The following is a 21108-nucleotide window of genomic DNA, read 5'->3' as shown; positions in this document are numbered from 1 at the left end:
AATTAGTTTCTATTTTCATCCTTTACAAAGATGACACCCAAGCAAATATTGAGGGATTCTGAATAACTGTTTCAAGACATTTTCATCTTCATATATACAAAGGAGTAATTAGGAGTTTTCCTTATTACAGTCATAAAGGAAAGGGTCACAGAAGTAGAAGAAAAATGAAGTGTTCTCTAGTTCACAGAATGTGTCATGAAACAACACTTTAAATGCTCTTATATAATGATTATATGTACAAATGGTCATGAAGCCCCAGTAGTTGATCATGCGACATGTGAAGTATTAATTCATTTTATTGGGCTTCATCACTTTACTCACAATTAAACTGAGGCTATGGATTTTAGAAACTCCTACTCTTAGTACACCATCTTGGTACCTGCAGGGCATTGACTCTTAAGGGTATAATGAGTTGGCTCAATTTTGACATTCCTTGAAATGGTTTGAATTAAATTGAAATATTTAATTTAAGAAGTGGGAGAGGAATTATAAGGTTATTCTATATGAATAACTTTCACAAAGGTAAATTTTAATTTTAGGTATTTTTCTACAATAATTGTTTATAAGTATCACAATACAATATTGTAATTTATGTGACATTAAAACTCCAGATAGCAAGTATGTTCAAGGAATTTGATATTAATGAAGGTACCAGAGACTCTGTACTGAGTAAATGGAAATGCTAAATTTTAACAGGAATCTTTAAAAAATATTTTCTACATATTAGATATACAAGAATTACACTAATTTTAAATGTTAAATAAAGCATAAACCTCTTATAAATACCTTTACACCAAAGGACACTTCAAATAATACACTAATTTAATGTACATACATAATAGACCAAATTCTATTCTCACTTTGCAAGGTAAGATGATATACAATGAAGCATTTGAATGAGAACACAGGAAACATCTTGTTATGTAATGATTTTAAGGGTCCTTTATACTCCCTTGTTGTCACACAAAATCTTGTGTTTTTTTAACTTTTATTAGTACTATTAAGTCATAAGAAGCTTAAAAAATACAATATAAAATTGAGAAACATCATTCCTTCCTCAATAAATATGTACACCCAGTTTGAGGCATTCAGTCATTTGTATAGGAAATTGATAGATCAACATATTGTGGAGAATAAGTTAAAGGGCAAATTACTCAAAGCAATGGAATGTGTTCAGAAAATTAATGTCAGAGAAATAATGTAGATCTATTTAGCTGTGACACTAGTGTTGTATATTTTCCTTTGTAGTTTCAAAATTAAGATAAAATCTTTCAAAATATCCTATTTAAATCCTTGTCTCTACTCTCATATGACTGGAATTATGTTTCATTATATAAGAAATACCAACATGTTTTTTCCAAAATGTCAGGGAGTATAAAGAACTGACATTCTTCTTTTGGGAGGCAAAAATAGAAAAATTTAAAAAAAAACCCTTATTTATCAGTATTTACAGAAAAAAGAAACATAATTACAGCAAAAATAAAATTTTAATGATTAAAGTAGTGAAACAACATGATTATAGTCAATATAAAAACCTATTAAAATGTGTTTATATAGTCTAACTTTTAAGCAGAGTGATGGATATTTATACTTATTTTCTCAACATCACTGTATTAGTGAATATTTTTCAAAAAATCAACTAGAGTGTTTTTGGTTGTTGCTGTTTGGAGTATTAAAGAAAATCTCTTGCCCTGGATACCTTTCAGAGGGTAGCTTGGATAATTCAGCTTCACTTCCAAACTCCTGGAGATGATGTTTAAAATCTTCAGCAATTGAACAAGGCAAGTAATTCCATGTTTCATGATTGATATACTAACCATCAGTTTGTGCATCAAGACACATTATATTACATCACAGTTGTTGACATTCAGAGCAAGCAAATGGAGAAACAGCATGAAAAAACATTTTTTTAAATCACACTGCACAATTTCTTCCAAAAATTTAAAATTGTGATTGCAAATTATAGCCAAAGTAACATGAGGTTCAGTGGGACATAATTTTTAATGTGTTTTGCTTGCCTTTATAGTGGGAAATCCAGACTACAAGATTAATGATCTTAGTCAAATTTTGAAATCACAAATCACTGAGTTTTTTGGAAGGGGAATTGAATTATGTTGTTCCTAGAAAGTTATATCTCACTGTAGATTTCAATAGTTGATGTCCTGGAATCAGTCTAGGACAAGAAAAATAACATGTTATCAAAATTAGGTGGCTGTGTTCTAGGAGTCTTAGTTGCCAAGCATGCTATGTGGCTAAAATTCATATTGCTAAAATACAGATACACAAGATCATTGTTATGGAATTTAACAGTGGTGAATACCAATCCTATTCCAAGCTAATTCAGACTCCTCTTACCATTTCATATCCATGTATAATACCTACATTCATGTAGCCATGAATTGTTTCTTTTTGAAATGAAGATCTCAAATACATGGCTAAGACAGTGACTTGTACACAAAAGGCCATTTCAAGATAGCAAATTCATTTATTTCGTATTTTCCAAATACATTTTCTTCACAATATTTTAATGGGAGAACTGTGTTAAACAAGGTTTCATTTTAGCATTGTATCTCTTTTATAGAAGTATAAAAATTGATTCTAAAATGATTATTATTACTGTTTTTGCAGAGTCACACCAACCAAACACTATCTGCTTGCTCTGAAAGATGGAAATAAAAAGCAAACTGTAGGATCATCTTTCAAACTTCTTGTTTTAAATTTCTACTACAATATATACAGAAATGCCACCCAGAATATTTGTAAAAATTTATATCAAAGAGGAGCATCTTTGCTGGGTTTATACTTAAACCCAGGTATAAATGGTTTTGTGCAATAGATACACTTCTATCTAATGAATGTTCCATATTTTTCAGAACACAAATGTCAGAAAAAAAACTGTGGAAAATACTTGATTCTCTTTTTAAAATGTGAAATTTTTTTATAAATCCACTTATATCTTACTGCCTCCTAGAACCAATTCATTTCTTCACTCTCGTATTTCTATTCAGATGAGCAGTGAACTAAATGTAAATATCACCCTAAAGCCTCCTTTGAAAAGTGTATTTTTCACTTTGTTTAAAGTCAATTGAATTTAATTCTGCCTTCTGATAACAGTAATACTTTATTCCACTGTCAGAATTTCCTTAAGGAACAATGAATTTTTATTTTATTGGCTGACAGTTTTCCCCAATTTGTATGATTTTTTTTAAAAAGAAGACACCTACTGTATTTGAATTTTTATAAATACATGAGTTCTTTTCCAGTGCTCAATGAACATTTAGCATTCTGCAACATCAGTGAATATAAGATGACTCTCTTGGCATTAATCAGAAAATGAAGTGTATATTAGAAAGGGTGAAGAACATTGCAAATGTTGCAAGAAATACGAGGACTCAAATTATTTTTAGTATCACATTAGTCTGCCTAAGTTCACCAATTCATGTCCAGAAGATATTTAGTAATTAATCTGAAACATCTGTCAACCAGTGACATAAAATATATAATTTACCTATTTCTTAAGATCTGAAAAAATTGAATTTCATCTGAGAACACATTGATTCTAAGATAGTCCTTCTAGCTAATAAAAATCAAATGATAACCAAGATTTTATTCTCATTAGCATTTACTTTCCTTATTTTGTTTGTCCTGTGAAATTATTATCCTATGTTTAGGAAAAGATTCCTTTGCTAAATAAAATAAAATGTCTTAATAAAAGTTATTAATTTTATTGGCTTTCTCAGGATTAGGAAATAATATAAAAGAAGCAGAAGATATTTGGAAAACACTTCCAATTTTTTATTTCATCTGTGGTTTGCTTACTGTATGTTCATATCTTCATGTAAAATAAGTCTAGCTCTTAAACATCTCCATGCTTTTGAAAACAGTTGAAACCAGAATTTTCTCTTTTAACAAACTTCACAAGCCAATCTATTAAAAATGATGCTCTGTGAAAGTAATTCACAAACCCTACTCACTGTAGATTTTTAAGTGGATAACAAATTTACCCCTGGGAAAAGTGCTATTAGGCTACACAACACACATAAAGTGCTAGTCATAAAAAATACTTTTTTGTTGAGAAATGTTTCCAAAAAACAGAATGATAGCAATGAGAATTAGGAAATGAGATCACATTTTTTAATGGTTAAATATAAGTAAAAACTCACCATGATGAGATGTTAGGCATCTGTTATGTTTGCCACCCATTTAAGATCCACCTTGGTAGAAAACATGGGGCTCATGTGAACTGTAGAAATAACCACTGCCCTGTAAACTCATTCAAAGCATATAAAAAACTCCACAGAGAGTAGGATTCTATTTCATGATTTACAATAGCATAATTATGAAATTATTGTAATAAAAATGAATGCACAACTGAATTAGTTTCTTAATTTTGCTCAGTGATTGAGAAAGGCTAGCATTGTATTATTTAACTATCCATATCCTTGAGTGACGTCGATTATTTTTCATTATTTTCATTGCTATTTGGAATCCTAATAGACTTCTTTAATATCTCTAACTTTGGTGAGAAGAAACTTATTCTGACTTTCACATTACTACATTTTATTAAGCCTAGCTAGGTTTTTAGAAGCTTTTATTCATTGAAATTGAGATGAAGACCTTCTTAAGAGTAACACAAACAAAGTCAACATATGGCATGATTTTGAGAGAAAAAAATGTAGATAAATTCCAACATATAACTTTATTAAGGAAATAATCATACTTAAATTATTTAATTTAGTTGTGGATTTCTAGATACATTTTTATTCATTTCTCCATGAAATACAGATAAAAAGACTGTATAAACTCTTGTTTTCATAATTTACTGGGTTTTAAATTATTGTATGCAGATGCCTTGGGTCTTAATATGCTCATATTTTCCTTCAGGCCCATTAAAGAAAGCAATCATATTTCATTTTCCAAAAGTCATTACCTCTTAAAAATGTCTCTTGAAGGACTCAATACCTTGCATGAATATGCAAATGCTCAAATGAATATCTAGGGTAGAGATCTCATATATATTTCATTCTCTTGACTGAACATGAGAGTAGCATGACTTAATTTTCCTAATTTCACTCTTGCTACATTGTGTCAGTACAGATGTATAAACCAGAATAATGGTGAGTTCTTAATCTAAAAACTATACTCCCTTTTCATTGTGGGGGCTTGGGAGCATGGTGATTGGGGAGGATATCTTGATGCTATTCGACTATCTTGGGTAGACAGATTTTACCAACTGAAGCTGGAAGTCTCAGTACCGTTAAGACCTGCTTATCAGATTCCAAAAGGTATTACTGTGATATATGCAGCCTGGGCTGTTCTGGTCCTCATGCACACAATGTACTGAGGACAGTGTCATGACCTCTGACATGACATGACCTCCAAAAATTTTGGAGTTTTTCCAGCATATTCTCTCATAGTGCCATCTACAGACAACACTGCCCCTATTATAATCATCATTCCTCACCCAATTTTCCTATAATTAAGTCATTTTATTCTGATTTTCCATCAAACTTAAATGAATTCATATACTTATTCAGATATTTCTGCAAAATATGATCATTTTGATCCCCTGTTGAGTCAGTAGATTCTGTAAAGCCCTACTTAAACTGAAAATAGTTTTGAAAAATAAAGTTAGAAAGGTTAAATAGAAACTTGGATTACCTACCAGTCTGGTGTGTACAGACACAGGGGTCTTGAAAGTTGTCACTGGATAGCTGCACTCAGAAACGCTGTAGGGATCAGAACTGCTGGAGGAACACTTGGAGATGGAATCACAGCCCACAAAGGTGTTATCAAGAGGCAGTTCCTGGATGATGTGGTGCTTTGAATTTAGGGGAGTTTCCGGCTGGATCTGGAAAGCAGGCTGTGGAGAGGCAGATTTGTAGTGCCGGGCCAAATCAGGGCTGTCAGGCTTGAAAGTAGTAGGTGTACTGCCCCAGTTGTACTTGCCCATGGTTTGCTCTTCCAATTCAATGGGAAGGTCTAGTGTGACGGCATTTCTATCATTGTCAGCATCGTCTGCCTTAGCTTCTTCAATAGTGACAAAGTTAAGCAGTAAGTTCTTAGGGGTATGCTTCTTCTTCTTCTTCTTTTTCTTCATCATCATCATCTGCCTGTTTTCAGGGTTTGGAGTAACCCATTCGGAATTCTGCTTGTTTTTCTGAGCAGCCTTAAGATGTGGTGATTGGCGGCATCTTACTACAGCAGTGATGAAAATAACAAGAATGACAGTTATGGTGCCAGCAACAATGGCAACCATGATCTTGACATAGTCACTTGATGGTGAGGATGTATCAGTTGTCTCAATATTTTGGGTCACTGGTGTTTCAATGTTTTTGCGCACCAATTCATAAATCAGTGTAGCATTGGTCATCGACTCATTCACAAATAGATTAACATTTATGACACTGAAGAGAGAATCAGGTTGCCCTAAATCCTTGGCTTTGACTATCAGTTTGTGTAAACCAAGATCTGCAAGGACACATTTCTCCTTCAGTGTAATGTTGCCTGTTGTTTGGTCAATCATAAACAGACCTTTTGTGTTCCCTCCTACAATGCTGTAACGAAGCTCTGCATTCATGCCAGTGTCATTGTCAATAGCGACTACTGTGAAGACCACTGTGCCTGGATTAGCGGATGGTGGAACCAATTCAAAGGAGTAGTTGGAAGGAGGGACAACAAAAACTGGTTTGTTGTCATTGACATCGACCACATTTATAGTGACTTTGGCAGTTGAAGAATGTGATACCCTACCACCATCCTCAGCCTTTACATAGAAAGTATAAGATTCTTGTTTTTCTCTATCAAATGAAATATTTGGTCGGATGACACCAGTCTGTGGATCAATTGTGAAGTCATCATTTGCATCTAAAATGGAGAGAGTTACTGCAGAATTTTCTCCATAATCAGGATCAGTTACAGTGATTAGTCCTACTGTGCCATGTCTTGGAAGGTTTTCTGGGACATAGAAGTTGTACTCATTGTGAGTGAAAACTGGACTGTTGTCATTCTGATCAAGAACGGTCACTAAGACTGTGGCATTGGTTATTAAAGATGGCATCCCATTGTCTTTTGCCAGAACTGTGAATGAATATTTTTCCTGTTTTTCTCTATCCAGTTTCTTCACTGCAGTCAGGATGCCTGTACGATGATCCAGGTTGAATTCAGACGGAGCATCAATGCCTAGCAGGTAATGTATCTCAGCATTACGCCCAGTGTCTGCATCTGTTGCACTTATTTTTGTCAACTGGGTACCAGGAGAGTTATTCTCAGGGACAGAAAGACTTATGAAAGACTGAGTGAAAACTGGAGCATTGTCATTTTCATCTTTTAATTTGATGAGGAGCATGGATGATTGATTCAAAGGAGGCTTGCCAGCATCTGCGGCCAGTAATTTAATGGCATATTCTCTTGTGGACTCATAGTCAAGATATGCAGCAGTCTCTAGGAGGAACTGATTACTGAACACTGGCCTTAATCTGAAAGGGACTTCATGATCTGTAAAGCATGTCACCCTACCATTATGGTCAGCATCCTTATCTGTCACAGTTATGAGAGCAATTTTGGTGTTGAGAGGAGCATTTTCTGAAAGAACCACAGTGCCATTGATTGGATTGATGATGTATCTTATGTCAATCAATGGGACATTATCATTGACATCAGTAACATTTACTAGCACCATTGCTCTTGCTGGCATCAATCCACCATCACTTGCCAAAACCAGTAACTTGTGGTTTGGAGACTCCTCCCTATCCAGTGGTTCTTTTACTGTGATAAGCCCAGTAGTAGAGTTGAGGTGAAATAGCCTCTTGGCCATGCTGGAGACAAGATTGCTGAAATAGAAATGAATCCTGGCATTTTCACCTATATCAGCATCTGTGGCATGGAGCTGTGTTACTGAAGAACCTACAGGAGCATTTTCTGGTATACTGACTTCAATCTCATCCTCCTTAAAAACAGGATGGTTGTCATTTGTATCAGCAACACTGACTTGCAAAATAGCAGTACTGGATCTTTGAGGAAAGCCACCATCTTCAACCTTTACTTTCATTACATATGTATCTTTTTCTTCCCTATCTAACTCCTTTTGAACTATTAGTTGTGGCATCTTCTCTCCTTCTGGCGTTTCTATGATATCAAGCCCAAAAATATTTTGACCCTGAAAAACAAAGAATGAAACATTTTAGCTTATGTTATTATTTAATGAGACTGGTTTTCAATTTCTTGAAGCCACATGACACAGGATCAACTTAGAAATAAATGCCAGAGACTTGGGTTCTAAGTCCCAAATTTGTCTATAATAGTGTCACCACAAGCAAGGTGCTTAACATCTCCAAACATTTGTGAAATTTGAATTGTTCAAGAAGATGTTCTGAGGGCTTTTCAGGTCATAGCATTTACAGTGATAAATGTAACTAATTTTGTGAATTGTTAAAGATTTCAAAAGGAAGAATAATGTAGAATTTTAAAAAGAAAAGGAAATGATAAGTGAATTAACCATGGTTACTCCAAATGAATTAAAATATCTTACTGTAGATTTCAGCTTTTAGGGAAATTTTCACTACCAAAAGTAACAATTAAGTATAAAATACTCAACCAACACAAAGGTGCATATATCACATCTAACAAATACAGCTAAAACCTTTGGCAAAGGGAGAAAATATGCAAACTCTGATAAGAATAAAACATTGTGTAAAGAACACAAACTTTCCTTTTTTTCCCCCTATAGAAAAAGGTGTTAAAATGAATTTTTAGGAATTCCTGAAAATTCCTGGATCCTGGTGATCCAGTGGTTATGACATGGCACTTTTACTTCCAGGGCCCAGGTTCAATCCATGGTCAGGGAACTAAGATTCTGCAAATATGGGGTGACCAAAAAAAAAGCATCTTAGAGGTTAACAGCACAATGTTATTTAAATTCTTTTTTTTTTTTTTTAATTAGCAGGCACAATAGACTGAACCTAACATGCCAAAATGTCAAGTTGGAAACTATAGCTTGAAATAGTACCCATATTTTATTCATGACAAAAAAGTCACATTATGGAAATGTTTAAAATCAGTCTCTGCTGGTTCTGGCTTCCCTCCAAACCCTTAAGGAGGTGATTCAAGTAATATAAAATTGCAAAATACTTAAAGTGCTTGGGCTCTCTTAAGTGCTACTGTTAATCAGCACACAGAGGGTCTCATACTCTTAAAGCTTTTTGTTGTTCAGTTGCTAAGTTCTGTCCAACTCTTTGCAACTCCATGGACTGCAGCATTCCCTGTCCTTCACTATCTCCTGAAGTTTGTTCAGATTCATGTCCATTGAGTCAGTAATGCTATCTAACTATCTCATCTTCTGCTGTCCCCTTATCCTTTTGCTTCTCCTTAAGTCTTTAAAGTGGCAACCCACTCCAGTGTTCTTGCCCAGAAAATTCCATGGACAGAGGAGCCTGACAGGCTACAGTTCATGGGGTCACAAAGAGTCGAACACGACTGAGTGACTAACACTTTACTTTTTTTTCTTTTAAGCCTTTAAAATAGTCAAATGTCTTAATTTTTATAAAGTCCAACTTATGTAAAAAAAATTTTTAATCCCTTCTCCAAACTACAATAAGATGAGCTCTACACAGCTAAATCTTGTTCGCTGATTGAGGAATAGTGTTGACTGGCTCTCAGAGGCAGTTCTAGCCAGTGTTTACTTGCAGCATTTTGACAGAACTGAGTAAGATAAAAAGCTACTGGAAGCTGTGAAGAAAAGATCAGAAGATCTTAAGATTCTTAGTACATGGGTGATTTATGAACCCTTTCATATACACACATACAACCACACACCACAATTTTAACTCTCCAATATATTTTTTAACATAAAAGTTGCTGACATGTGGTGAAGATTAGTTATTGAGATCTCATTTATGTGCTCTGTCCTGAAAGAACAGGATAGCATCTGAGGTCTTTTTCTCATAATTTTGTGATACTAGTGTCTAAAATAAGATTCTAAATGTTAGAAACCAATGAATGATACCAAGCTTTTAGGGATCACTAGACTTTATGGTGAGATTATATGGTAATACTATCTTTTTTAACTTACCAAAATATTATAATTGCTTTACATAAAATCTAGGGCAATACTCAAGTACATTTTTCCTCATGAATTGCTTGAAGATAATTTTGCATTTCTTGAAATTTTTTGTGTGTGTTTAGATTCACTTATACTCTTATTCAAATTGAGACCATAATATATCTTGATGGAAGAATTAAATGTTTATTATGAAATTAAAGGTGGCATTTCAGAAATGTTAATTAAAATCACCAGTTCGTTTCAATAAAATTTTAAAAAATTTTCATGAGCTAAGCAATGTGTAATAACCTTGTTTTTAATTCATAAACTAAATGAGCAGTTTATTAATATTTTATTCATATAACTAATAAACAGTCTGCTTTTCCTTTGCCAAGGGAAATATCTTCCATGTCATATCTACACAAGTGTGGAAAATAGCAAATCTATTTTAATAAAAAACAATTTTGCAACAATGATAATAAATATAGATACAATATTTACTATTACAATTTGATTTAAGTAAACTTAGTTATTAATGATAATTTTACTTTTGTAATGATATTTCAAAAGACTTTTAAGAAGGTTCATATGTGGAATATCTCATTTATGGGTAGAAAAAATAGTCTCTGAATTGCAGTTCACAAAAATCCATGGCAGTTAATACAATTCTGTTAATTCTTGGCATGCTAATAGCAAGTGGCTAGTATGGACACAGCATTCATCTAGGCACTGGGGATAAGGTGGTGAGTAAACATATTTTACTAATGCAATGGAAATTAAACTTTAGCTAAGATGAGAGAAAATCAATAACAATCTAAGTATCTACTGATGTTGATACTAATAGATCTAGGCTAATTGAAATAACTACATTTTTATTAAAAGCTATAGAGGTAGATTATAAAGTATTATTAGAGGTTATATAAGGGAGAAATAGCATGTATAACATAGCATAAAAAATAATATCTTAAATTCTTGAATTTCAAGACTCAATTATCCAATCTATGACTGTAACACAGCTGAGGAAAAGAATAGTTTTAATTTTTCTAAAAAAATCTTATGGGGATAATTTTTAAAATTTTTATAGAATTTGTTACAATATTATTTGTTTTATTGTTTGGTTTTTGACCACATGCCATGTGGGATTCCAGCTACTTGACCAGCGACCAAGCTCACAGCTCCCCCTCACTAGACGGCAAAGTCTTGACCACTGGCTCGCCAGGGAAGAATTAAAATTAATTTTTAATTTTATTCACTTATGTTTATGTCTTTTATGTTAGTATATTTAAAATTTGATCTTACGTGTTTGAATTTTGAATTGACCTTTGCTTTCCCAAGCAAATGATGGCAGGTTTAGGTTGGTTGAAAAATCCAAGAGCAGCATGTTCCTTGTTGTTTATTTTATGTGAAGTGACAATAATGTTAAAAGATAGATTTTTTTTTCAAATTTTCCAGATGACAATGAGATGTAGAAAGTAGATAATGGATACTGTCTATATTACTCTTCTGTCTTCTATGACTGCTCTGTCCAATATAATAGCAATTAGTCACAAGTATTTACATTTAAATACTTGTAAATGAAGAAGTGGATGACAGGAGGAGAAGGGGACAACAGAGAATGAGATGGTTGGATGGTATCACTGACTCAATGGACATGAGTTTGAGCAAGCTCCAAGAGCTGGTGAAGGACAGGGAAGCCCGGCTGCTGCAGTCCATGAGGTCACAAAGAGTTGGTGACTGAGTGACTGAACTGACTGACTGATTTACATTTAAATTTTAATTAATTAAAATTAGATTTAAAAATCAGTACCTCAGTCTCACTAGACACATTTAAGTTCTCATAGCTACATGTGAGTACTGGCTACTACATTTTACAGCTCAGATATAGAACTAGTCCATCATTACACAAAGTTCTATTGGATTGGACTGTTCTAAGGTGTCATATTTTTCTTAATAAAATTCTACATTCAGGTCAGGCGATTGTGTGCATACCTCCCACTCAGATATTTAGAGCTCTCCAAATGACTTGCTGGTTTATATATTTAAATTCCATATTGTCCAAGCAATTTGAAAAGAAATTCCCCACGTGGAAGATACAAATCATTTCAGTTCAGTTGGTCAGTCATGTCCTACTCTTTGTGACCCCATGGATTGCAGCATGCCAGGCTTCCCTGTCCATCACCAACTCCCAGAGCTTGCACAAACTCATGTCCATTAAGTCGGTGATGCCATCCAACCATCTTATCCTCTGTCGTCCCCTTCCCTTCCTGCCTTCAATCTTTCCCAGCATCAGGATCTTTTCCAATGAGTCAGTTCTTCACCTCAAGTGGCCAAATTATTGGAGCTTCACCTTCAGCCTCAGTCCTTCCAATGAATATTCAGGACTGATCTCTTTTAGGATGAACTGGCTGGATCTCCTTGCAGTCCAAGGGACTCTCAAGAGCCTTCTCCAACACCACAGTTCAAAAGTATGAACTCTTTGGCACTCAGCTTTCTTTATGGTCTAACTCTCACATCCATACATGACTATTGGAAGAACCATAGCTTTGAGCAGACGAAACTTTGTTGGTAAAGTAATGTCTCTGTTTTTTAATATGCTGTATAGCTCTACCCCATGTCAATTAGTGCAACTGACATTCAAACCCACATGAACATTGAAAAACAACTGAAGCTCTTTGCCATATGTGAGACTATGAAATGAGAACAACGGGAAAGATGAAAGGAGAAATAAAGATATATGACTGCAGAGGAGGAGCCAAGATGGAGGAGGAATAGGACGGGGAGACCACTTTCTCCCCTACAAATTCATCGAAAGAACAATTGAATGCTGAGCAAATTTCACAAAACAACTTCTGATTGCTAGCAGAGGACATCAGGCACCAGAAAAGCAACCCATTGTCTTTGAAAGGAGGTAGGACAAAATATAAAAGATAAAAAGAGAGACAAAAGAGCTAGGGACAGAGACCCGTCCTGGGAAGGGAGTCTTAATAGAGAAAGTTTCCAAACACCAGGAAACCCTCACACTGGCGGGTCTGGGGGAAGTTTTCGAATCTCGGAGGGCAACTTAACTGGGAGGAAAACTTAAATAAGGCCCACAGATTACGTGCCTAAAAGCAACTCCCAGCAGAAAAGTACCCCAGACGCCCGCATCCACCACCAGCAAGTGGGGGCGTAATGGAGAGGAGCGGGTGGCATTGCTTAGGGTAAGGACCAGGCCTGAAGGCCCTGAGAGCAATCAGAGGGAGCTTTTTTAAACTGTGGGATAGCAAGAGAGAAAATTAACCAGCCTGAACACACTGCCGGCCGTTTGCAAAACAAAGGGACTGAGAAACTCCAGAGAAGATCTAGCCTGCAGCGGACCAGCCCATCCCCACCAGAGGTAGGAGGCAGCGGGGAGGGGAAAGGGGCAAACTCGGCCCCAGAGACGGCAACCCCTCCCACACTGCAAACAGGCCTCCAATTTCTATCCAAAGACTCCCTGAGATTCTGGATGGTCGACATCCGCCGCCGGGAGGGTCGCGGCTAGAGGCAAGCTCCTGAGAACAAACACAAGCCGCTGGCACCCAACCGGCGCGCGCAGAAACTGAGGCTGGGGCCGCGGAGGGGAGAGGGCACCCCGCACCTGGGGAGAGGGCACCGGTCAAGCTCCTGGCTGCCTGAGCCGCTCAGGCCGGGGAAGACACAAAACGCAGGCGCAACCGAGTCCGCGCTTTTGTGGAATACCCGAAAACTGGAACCGCATGCAACGCAGGACACGCTCCCTATAGAGCAGCCGGGAGCCTGAGCAGTGTAGATGGGGAAAGCACAGACACCCGTGAGCAGGGGCAAACCCAGTGTGGCCGGAACACCGTGAGTGCTACCCACACACAGCGATATCTGTCGGCAGCGCCCCGCCCTCCCCGTAGCAGAACTGAACTAGCGAACCTAAATAAGAGATCACCTCCGCCCGCCTGTGTCAGGGCGGAAATTAGACACCAAAGAGACGGCAAACAGAAGCCAAATAAATAAAGGGAACCGCTTCAGAAAGGACCGGTGCAACAGATTGAAATCCCTGTAGGTAACACTGACTACACTGGAAGGGGCCTATAGATATCGAGAAGTGTAAGCTGGAATGAGGAGCTATCTGAAACTGAACTGAACCCACCTGACCGCAACAGCTCCAGAGAAATTCCTATATATATATATATATATATATATATATATATATATATTTTCTTAATTAAAAAATTTTTTTCTTTCCTTTTATTTTTTTTATTTTTTCTCTATTATTTTCTTTTAAAATTCCCTATTACTCCCCCATTACTCCTTAACTTTCATTTTCATGTATTTTTACGATTTTTTTAATTAGGGAAAAAATTTTTTTTCTTGTTTTTTTTTTCTTGTTTTTCTTTTTCCTGCTTTTCTCTCTTATTTCCTTTTAAAGTCCTCTAATACTCCTCTATTATTCCTTAATTTTCATTTTCATTTCACTATAACCTTGCAAAAAAAAAAAAGAGAGAAGCCCTATTTTTAAACCGAACTTCATATATATTTCTAAAATTTTTTGGTGCTTTTGTTTTTGTTTTTAAATATTGTATTTTAAAGAGTCTAACCTCTACACTAGATTTTTAATCTGTTTTTTAGTATGTGATATAAATTTTGGACATTTAAGAATCCAATATTCATTTCCCATTTCTATTTAAGAGTGTGTTGATTACTCTCTCCCAATCTTGACTCTCCATTTTCTACCTCAGAACACCTCTATTTCCTCCTTTCCCCTTCTCTTCCCAATCCAATTCTGTGAATCTCTGTGGGTGTCTGGGCTATGGAGAACACTTAGGGAACAGACAACTGCGTAGATCTGTCTCTCTCCTCTTGAGTCCCCCTTTTTCTCCTCCTGCTCATCTCTATCTCCCTCCTCCCTCTCCTCTTTTTCATGTAACTCTGTGAACCTCTCTGGGTGTCCCTCATGGTGGAGAATCTTTTCACCATTAACCCAGAAGTTTTATTATCAGTGCTGTATAGTTGGAGAAGTCTTGAGACTACTGGAAGAATAAAACTGAAATCCAGAGGCAGGAGACTTAAGCCCAAAACCTGAGAACACCAGAAAACTCCTGACTACACAGAACATTAAGTAATAAGAAACCACCCAAAAATCTCCATACCTACACCAAAACCAACCACCACCCAAGAACCAATAAGCTCCAGAACAAAACATACCACGCAAATTCTTTAGCAACACAAGAACATGGACCTGAGTGTCAACATACAGGCTGCCCAAAGTCACACCTAACACATAGACCCACCTCAAAACTGATTACTGGACACTCCATTGCACTCCAGAGAGAAGAAATCCAATTCCACTCACCAGAACACTGACACAAGCTTCCCTAACCAGGAAACCTTGACAAAACAATCGTCCAACCCCACCCACTGGGTGAAACCTCCACAATAAAAAGGAACCACAGACCACCAGAATACAGAAAGCCCACTCCAGACACAGCAATCTAAACAAGATGAAAAGGCAGAGAAATACCCGGCAGGCAAAGTAACATGAAAAAATGCCCACCAAGTCAAACAAAAGAGGAGGAGATAGGGAATCTACCTGAAAAAGAATTTAGAATAATGATAATAAAAATGATCCAAAATCTTGAAAACAAAATGGAGTTACAGATAAATAGCCTGGAGACAAAGATTGAGAAGATGCAAGAAATGTTTAACAAGGACCTAGAAGAAGTAAAAAAGAGTCAATTAAAAATAAATAATGCAATAAATGAGATCAAAAACATTCTGGAGGGAACCATGAGTAGAATAACGGAGATGGAAGATAGGATAAGTGAGGTAGAAGATAAAATGGAGGAAATAAATGAAGCAGAGAGGAAAAAAGAAAAAAAGAATCAAAAGAAATGAGAACAACCTCAGGGACCTCTGTTACAATGTGAAATGCCCCAACATTCGAATTATATGAGTCCCAGAAGAAGAAGACACAAAGAAAGGCCGTGAGAAGATACTCGAGGAGATAATAGCTGAAAACTTCCCTAAAATGGGGAAGGAAATAGCCACCCAAGTCCAAGAAACCCAGAGAGTCCCAAACAGGATAAACCCAAGGCGAAACACCCCAAGACACATATTAATCAAATTAACAAAGATCAAACACAAAGAACAAATGTTAAAAGCAGCAAGGGAGAAACAACAAATAACACACAAAGGGATTCCCATAAGGATAACAGCTGATCTATCAATAGAAACCCTTCAGGCCAGAAGGGAATGGCAGGACATACTTAGAGTAATGAAAGAGAATAACCTAGATTACTGTACCCAGCAAGGATCTCATTCAGATATGAAGGAGAACTCAAAAGCTTTACAGACAAGCAAAAGCTGAGAGAATTCAGCACCACCAAACCAGCTCTTCAACAAATGCTAAGGGATCTTCTCTAGAGAGGAAACACAGAAAGGTTGTATAAACGTGAACCCAAAACAACAAAGTAAATGGCAACGGGACCATACCTATCAATAATTATCTTAAATGTAAATGGGTTGAATGCCCCAACCAAAAGACAAAGACTGACTGAATGTATACAAAAACAAGACCCCTATATATGCTGTCTACAAGAGACCCACCTCAAAACAAGGGACACATACAGACTGAAAGTATAGGGCTGGAAAAAAATATTTCATGCAGAGACCAAAAGAAAGCAGGAGTCGCAATACTCATATCAGATAAAATAGACTTTCAAATAAAGGATGTGAAAAGAGACAAAGAAGGACACTATATAATGATCAAAGGATCAATCCAAGAAGAAGATATAACAATTATAAATATATATGCACCCAACATAGGAGCACCAAAATATGTAAGGCAAATGCTAACGAGTATGAAAGGGGAAATTAACAGTAACACAATAATAGTGGGAGACTTTAATACCCCACTCACAACTATGGATAGATCAACTAAATAGAAAATTAACAAGGACACAAACTTTAAATGACACAATGGACCAGCTAGACCTAATTGACATCTATAGGACATTTCACCCCAAAACAATCAACTTCACCTTTTTCTTAAGTGCACAGGGAACCTTCTCCAGAATAGATCACATCCTGGGCCATAAATCTAGCCTTGGGAAATTCAAAAACATTAAAATCATTCCAGTCATCTTTTCTGACCACAGTGCAGTAAGATTAGATCTCAATTACAGGAAAAAAATTGTTAAAAATTCAAACATATGGAGGCTAAACAACACACTTCTGAATAACGAACAAATCACAGAAGAAATCAAAAGAAATCAAAATATGCATAGAAATGAATGAAAATGAAAACACAACAACCCAAAACCTATGGGACACTTTAAAAGCAGTGCTAAGGGGAAGATTCATAGCATTACCGGCCTACCTCAAGAAACAAGAAAAAAGTGAAATAAATAACCTAGCTCTACACCTAAAGCAATGAGAGAAGGAAGAAATGAAGAACCCCAGAGTTAGTAGAAGGAAAGAAATCTTAAAAATTAGGGCAGAAATAAATGCAAAAGAAACTAAAGAGACCATAGCAAAAATCAACAAAGCTAAAAGCTGGTTTTTTTAAAAAAATTAACAAAATTGACAAACCATTAGCAAGACTCATTAAGAAACAAAGGGAGAAGAACTAAATTAACAAAATTAGAAATGAAAAAGGAAAGATCACAACAGACAACACTGAAATACATAGGATCATAAGAGACTACGACCAGCAGCTCTATGCCAATAAAATGGACAACTTGGAAGAAATGGACAAGTTCTTAGAAAAGTATAACTTTCCAAAACTGAACCAGAAAGAAATAGAAGATCTGAACAGACCCATCACAAGCAAGGAAATCGAAACTGTAATCAGAAATCGTCCAGCAAGCAAAAGCCCAGGACCAGATGGCTTCACAGCTGAATTCTACCAAAAATTTAGGGAAGAGCTAACACCTATCTAACTCAAACTCTTCCAGAAAATTGCAGAAGAAGGCAAACTTCCAAACTCATTCTATGAGGCCACCATCACCCTAATTCCAAAACCAGACAAAGATGCCACAAAAAACGAAAACTAAAGGGCAATATCACTGATGAACATAGATGCAAAAATCCTTAACAAAATTCTAGCAAACAGAATCCAACAACATATTAAAAAAATCATACACCATGACCAAGTGGGCTTTATCCCAGGAATGCAAGGATTCTTTAATATCCGCAAATCAATCAATGTAATACACCACATTAACAAATTGAAAGATAAAAACCATATGATGATCTCAATAGATGCAGAAAAAGCCTTTGACAAAATTCAACATCCATTTATGATTAAAATTCTCCAGAAAGCAGGAATAGAAGGAACATACCTCAACATAATAAAAGCTATAAACCCACAGCAAGCATTACCCTCAATGGTGAAAAATTGAAAGCATTTCCCCTGAAATCAGGAACAAGACAAGGGTGCCCACTCTCACCACTACTATTCAACATAGTTTTGGAAGTGTTGGCCACAGCAATCAGAGCAGAAAAAGAAGTAAAAGGAATCCAGATAGGAAAAGAAGAAGTGAAACTCTCTCTGTTTGCAGATGACATGATCCTCTACATAGAAAATCCTAAAGACTCTTCCAGAAAATTACTAGAGCTAATCAACGAATATAGTAAAGTTGCAGGATATAAAATTAACACACAGAAATCCCTTGCATTCCTATACACTAACAATGAGAAAACAGAAAGAGAAATTAAGGAAACAATACCATTCACCATTGCAACAAAAAGAATAAAATACTTAGGAGTATATATACCTAAAGAAACAAAAGACCTATACATAGAAAAGTATAAAACACTGATGAAAGAAATCAAAGAGGACAGAAACTGATGGAGAAATATACCATGTTCATGGATTGGAAGAATCTATATTGTCAAAATGGCTGTACAACCCAAAGCAATCTATAGATTCAATGCAATTCCTATCAAGCTACCAACGGTATTTTTCACAGAACAAGAACAAATAATTTCACAATTTGTATGGAAATACAAAAACCCTCGAATAGCCAAAGCAATCTTGAGAAAGAAGAATGGAACTGGAGGAATCAAGCTGCCTGACTTCAGACTATACTACAAAGCCACAGTCATCAAGACAGTATGGTACTGGCACAAAGACAGAAATATAGATCAATGGAACAGAATAGAAAGCCCAGAGATAAATCCACAAACCTATGGACACCTTATCTTCAACAAAGGAGGCAAGGATATACAATGGAAAAAAGACAACCTCTTCAACAAGTGGTGCTGGGAAAACTGGTCAACCACTTGTAAAAGAATGAAACTAGAACACTTTCTAACACCATACACAAAAATAAACTCAAAATGGATGAAAGATCTAAATGTAAGACCAGAAACTATAAAACTCCTAGAGGAGAACATAGGCAAAACACTCTCCGACATAAATCACAGCAGGATCCTCTATGACCCACATCCCAGAATATTGGAAATAAAAGCAAAACTAAACAAATGGGACCTAATGAAACTTAAAAGCTTTTGCACTACAAAGGAAACTATAAGCAAAGTGAAAAGACAGCCTTCAGAATGGGAGAAAATAATAGCAAATGAAGAAACAGACAAAGGATTAATCTCAAAAATATACAAGCAACTCCTGCAGCTCAATTCCAGAAAAATAAATGACCCAATCAAAAATGGTCCAAAGAACTAAACAGACATTTTTCCAAAGAAGACATACAGATGGCTAACAAACACATGAAAAGATGCTCAACATCACTCATTATCAGAGAAATGCAAATCAATACCACAGTGAGGTACAATTACATGCCAGTCAGAATGGCAGCTATCCAAAAGTCTAGAAGCAATAAATGCTGGAGAGTGTGTGGAGAAAAGGGAACCCTCTTACACTGTTGGTGGGAATGCAAACTAGTACAGCCACTATGGAGAACAGTGTGGAGATTTCTTAAAAAACTGGAAATAGAACTGCCATATGACCCAGCAATCCCACTCCTGGGCATACACACTGAGGAAACCAGATCTGAAAGAGACGCGTGCACCCCAATGTTCATCACAGCACTGTTTATAATAGCCAGGACATGGAAGCAACCTAGATGCCCATCAGCAGATGAATGGATAAGGAAGCTGTGGTACATATACACCATGGAATATTACTCAGCCGTTAAAAAGAATTAATTTGAATCAGTTCTAATGAGATGGATGAAATTGGAGCCCATTATACAGAGTGAAGTAATCCAGAAAGATAAAGACCATTACAGTATACTAACACATATATATGGAATTTAGAAAGATGATAATGATAACCCTATATGCAGGACAGAAAAAGAGACACAGATGTACAGAACAGACTTTTTGACTCTGTGGGAGAAGGTGAGGGTGGGATGTTTTGAGAGAACAGCATCAAAACATGTAAATTATCTAGGGTGAAACAGATCACCAGCCCAGGTTGGATGCATGAGACAAGTGCTCGGACCTGGTGCACTGGGAAGACCCAGAGGGATCGGGTAGAGAGGGAGGTGGGAGGGGGGATCGGGATGGGGAATACATATAAATCCATGCCTAATTCAAGTCAATGTATGAGAAAAACCACTACAATATTGCAAAGTAATTAGCCTCCAACTAATAAAAATAAATGAAAAAGAAAATAAAAATAAAGATAAAAACATAAAAAAAAAAGATATATGACTGCTTAATTCATTACCTGATAATTTTAGCACACACATGCATTATCGACAAAAAAAAAAGCTTGGGATAATTGTATAGATAGTATCCTGAATTCCAAACTTACTTAGAATCATTTCCCTCTTGTTTATAGGGACAAACAACTTCAGAAAATCCTTTTCTCTCTCAAATGGTCATCCTTTGGTGAGAGCACACTCACTTGTGTGTCTTTCTTGGAAATTTGCTTAAGCCTCTATCACATTAATGAAGGAGAGTGTAGGATACAATGGCATCAAGCTTCACTATATCTAAGGACATAGCACCTGGCATATTCAAGGCATATACAAACACAATAAATAAGCACTTGTTAGATGAAGAAATGCAAGCATTAAAATGAAGTGCTCGGGCCTGGTGTACTAGGAAGA

At 36.1% G+C, this 21108-nt stretch overlaps 1 protein-coding gene across 5 annotated transcripts in view; it reads right to left on the bottom strand.

The window, feature by feature from the left end:
• Positions 1-21108, bottom strand: part of PCDH11X (protocadherin 11 X-linked) — a 985621-nt gene that overhangs the window by 847210 nt on the left and 117303 nt on the right. For 2 of the 5 annotated variants that reach the window (XM_043458684.1, XM_043458686.1), the window contains exon 3: positions 5666-8158. In XM_043458684.1, coding sequence (XP_043314619.1) covers positions 5666-8158 — 2493 coding nt within the window. Of the gene's footprint in view, positions 1-612; positions 2174-4163; positions 4244-5665; positions 8159-21108 lie in introns of those variants that run through there. The other 3 variants (XM_043458688.1, XR_006267489.1, XM_043458687.1) reach the window with 3 other exon arrangements.

This window comes from Cervus canadensis, chromosome X (genome assembly GCF_019320065.1).
Source record: "Cervus canadensis isolate Bull #8, Minnesota chromosome X, ASM1932006v1, whole genome shotgun sequence".
Classification (NCBI taxonomy): domain Eukaryota; kingdom Metazoa; phylum Chordata; class Mammalia; order Artiodactyla; family Cervidae; genus Cervus; species Cervus canadensis.
The sequence above is the reverse complement of the archived record's forward strand: the minus strand, read 5'-3'. Positions and strand labels throughout refer to the sequence as shown.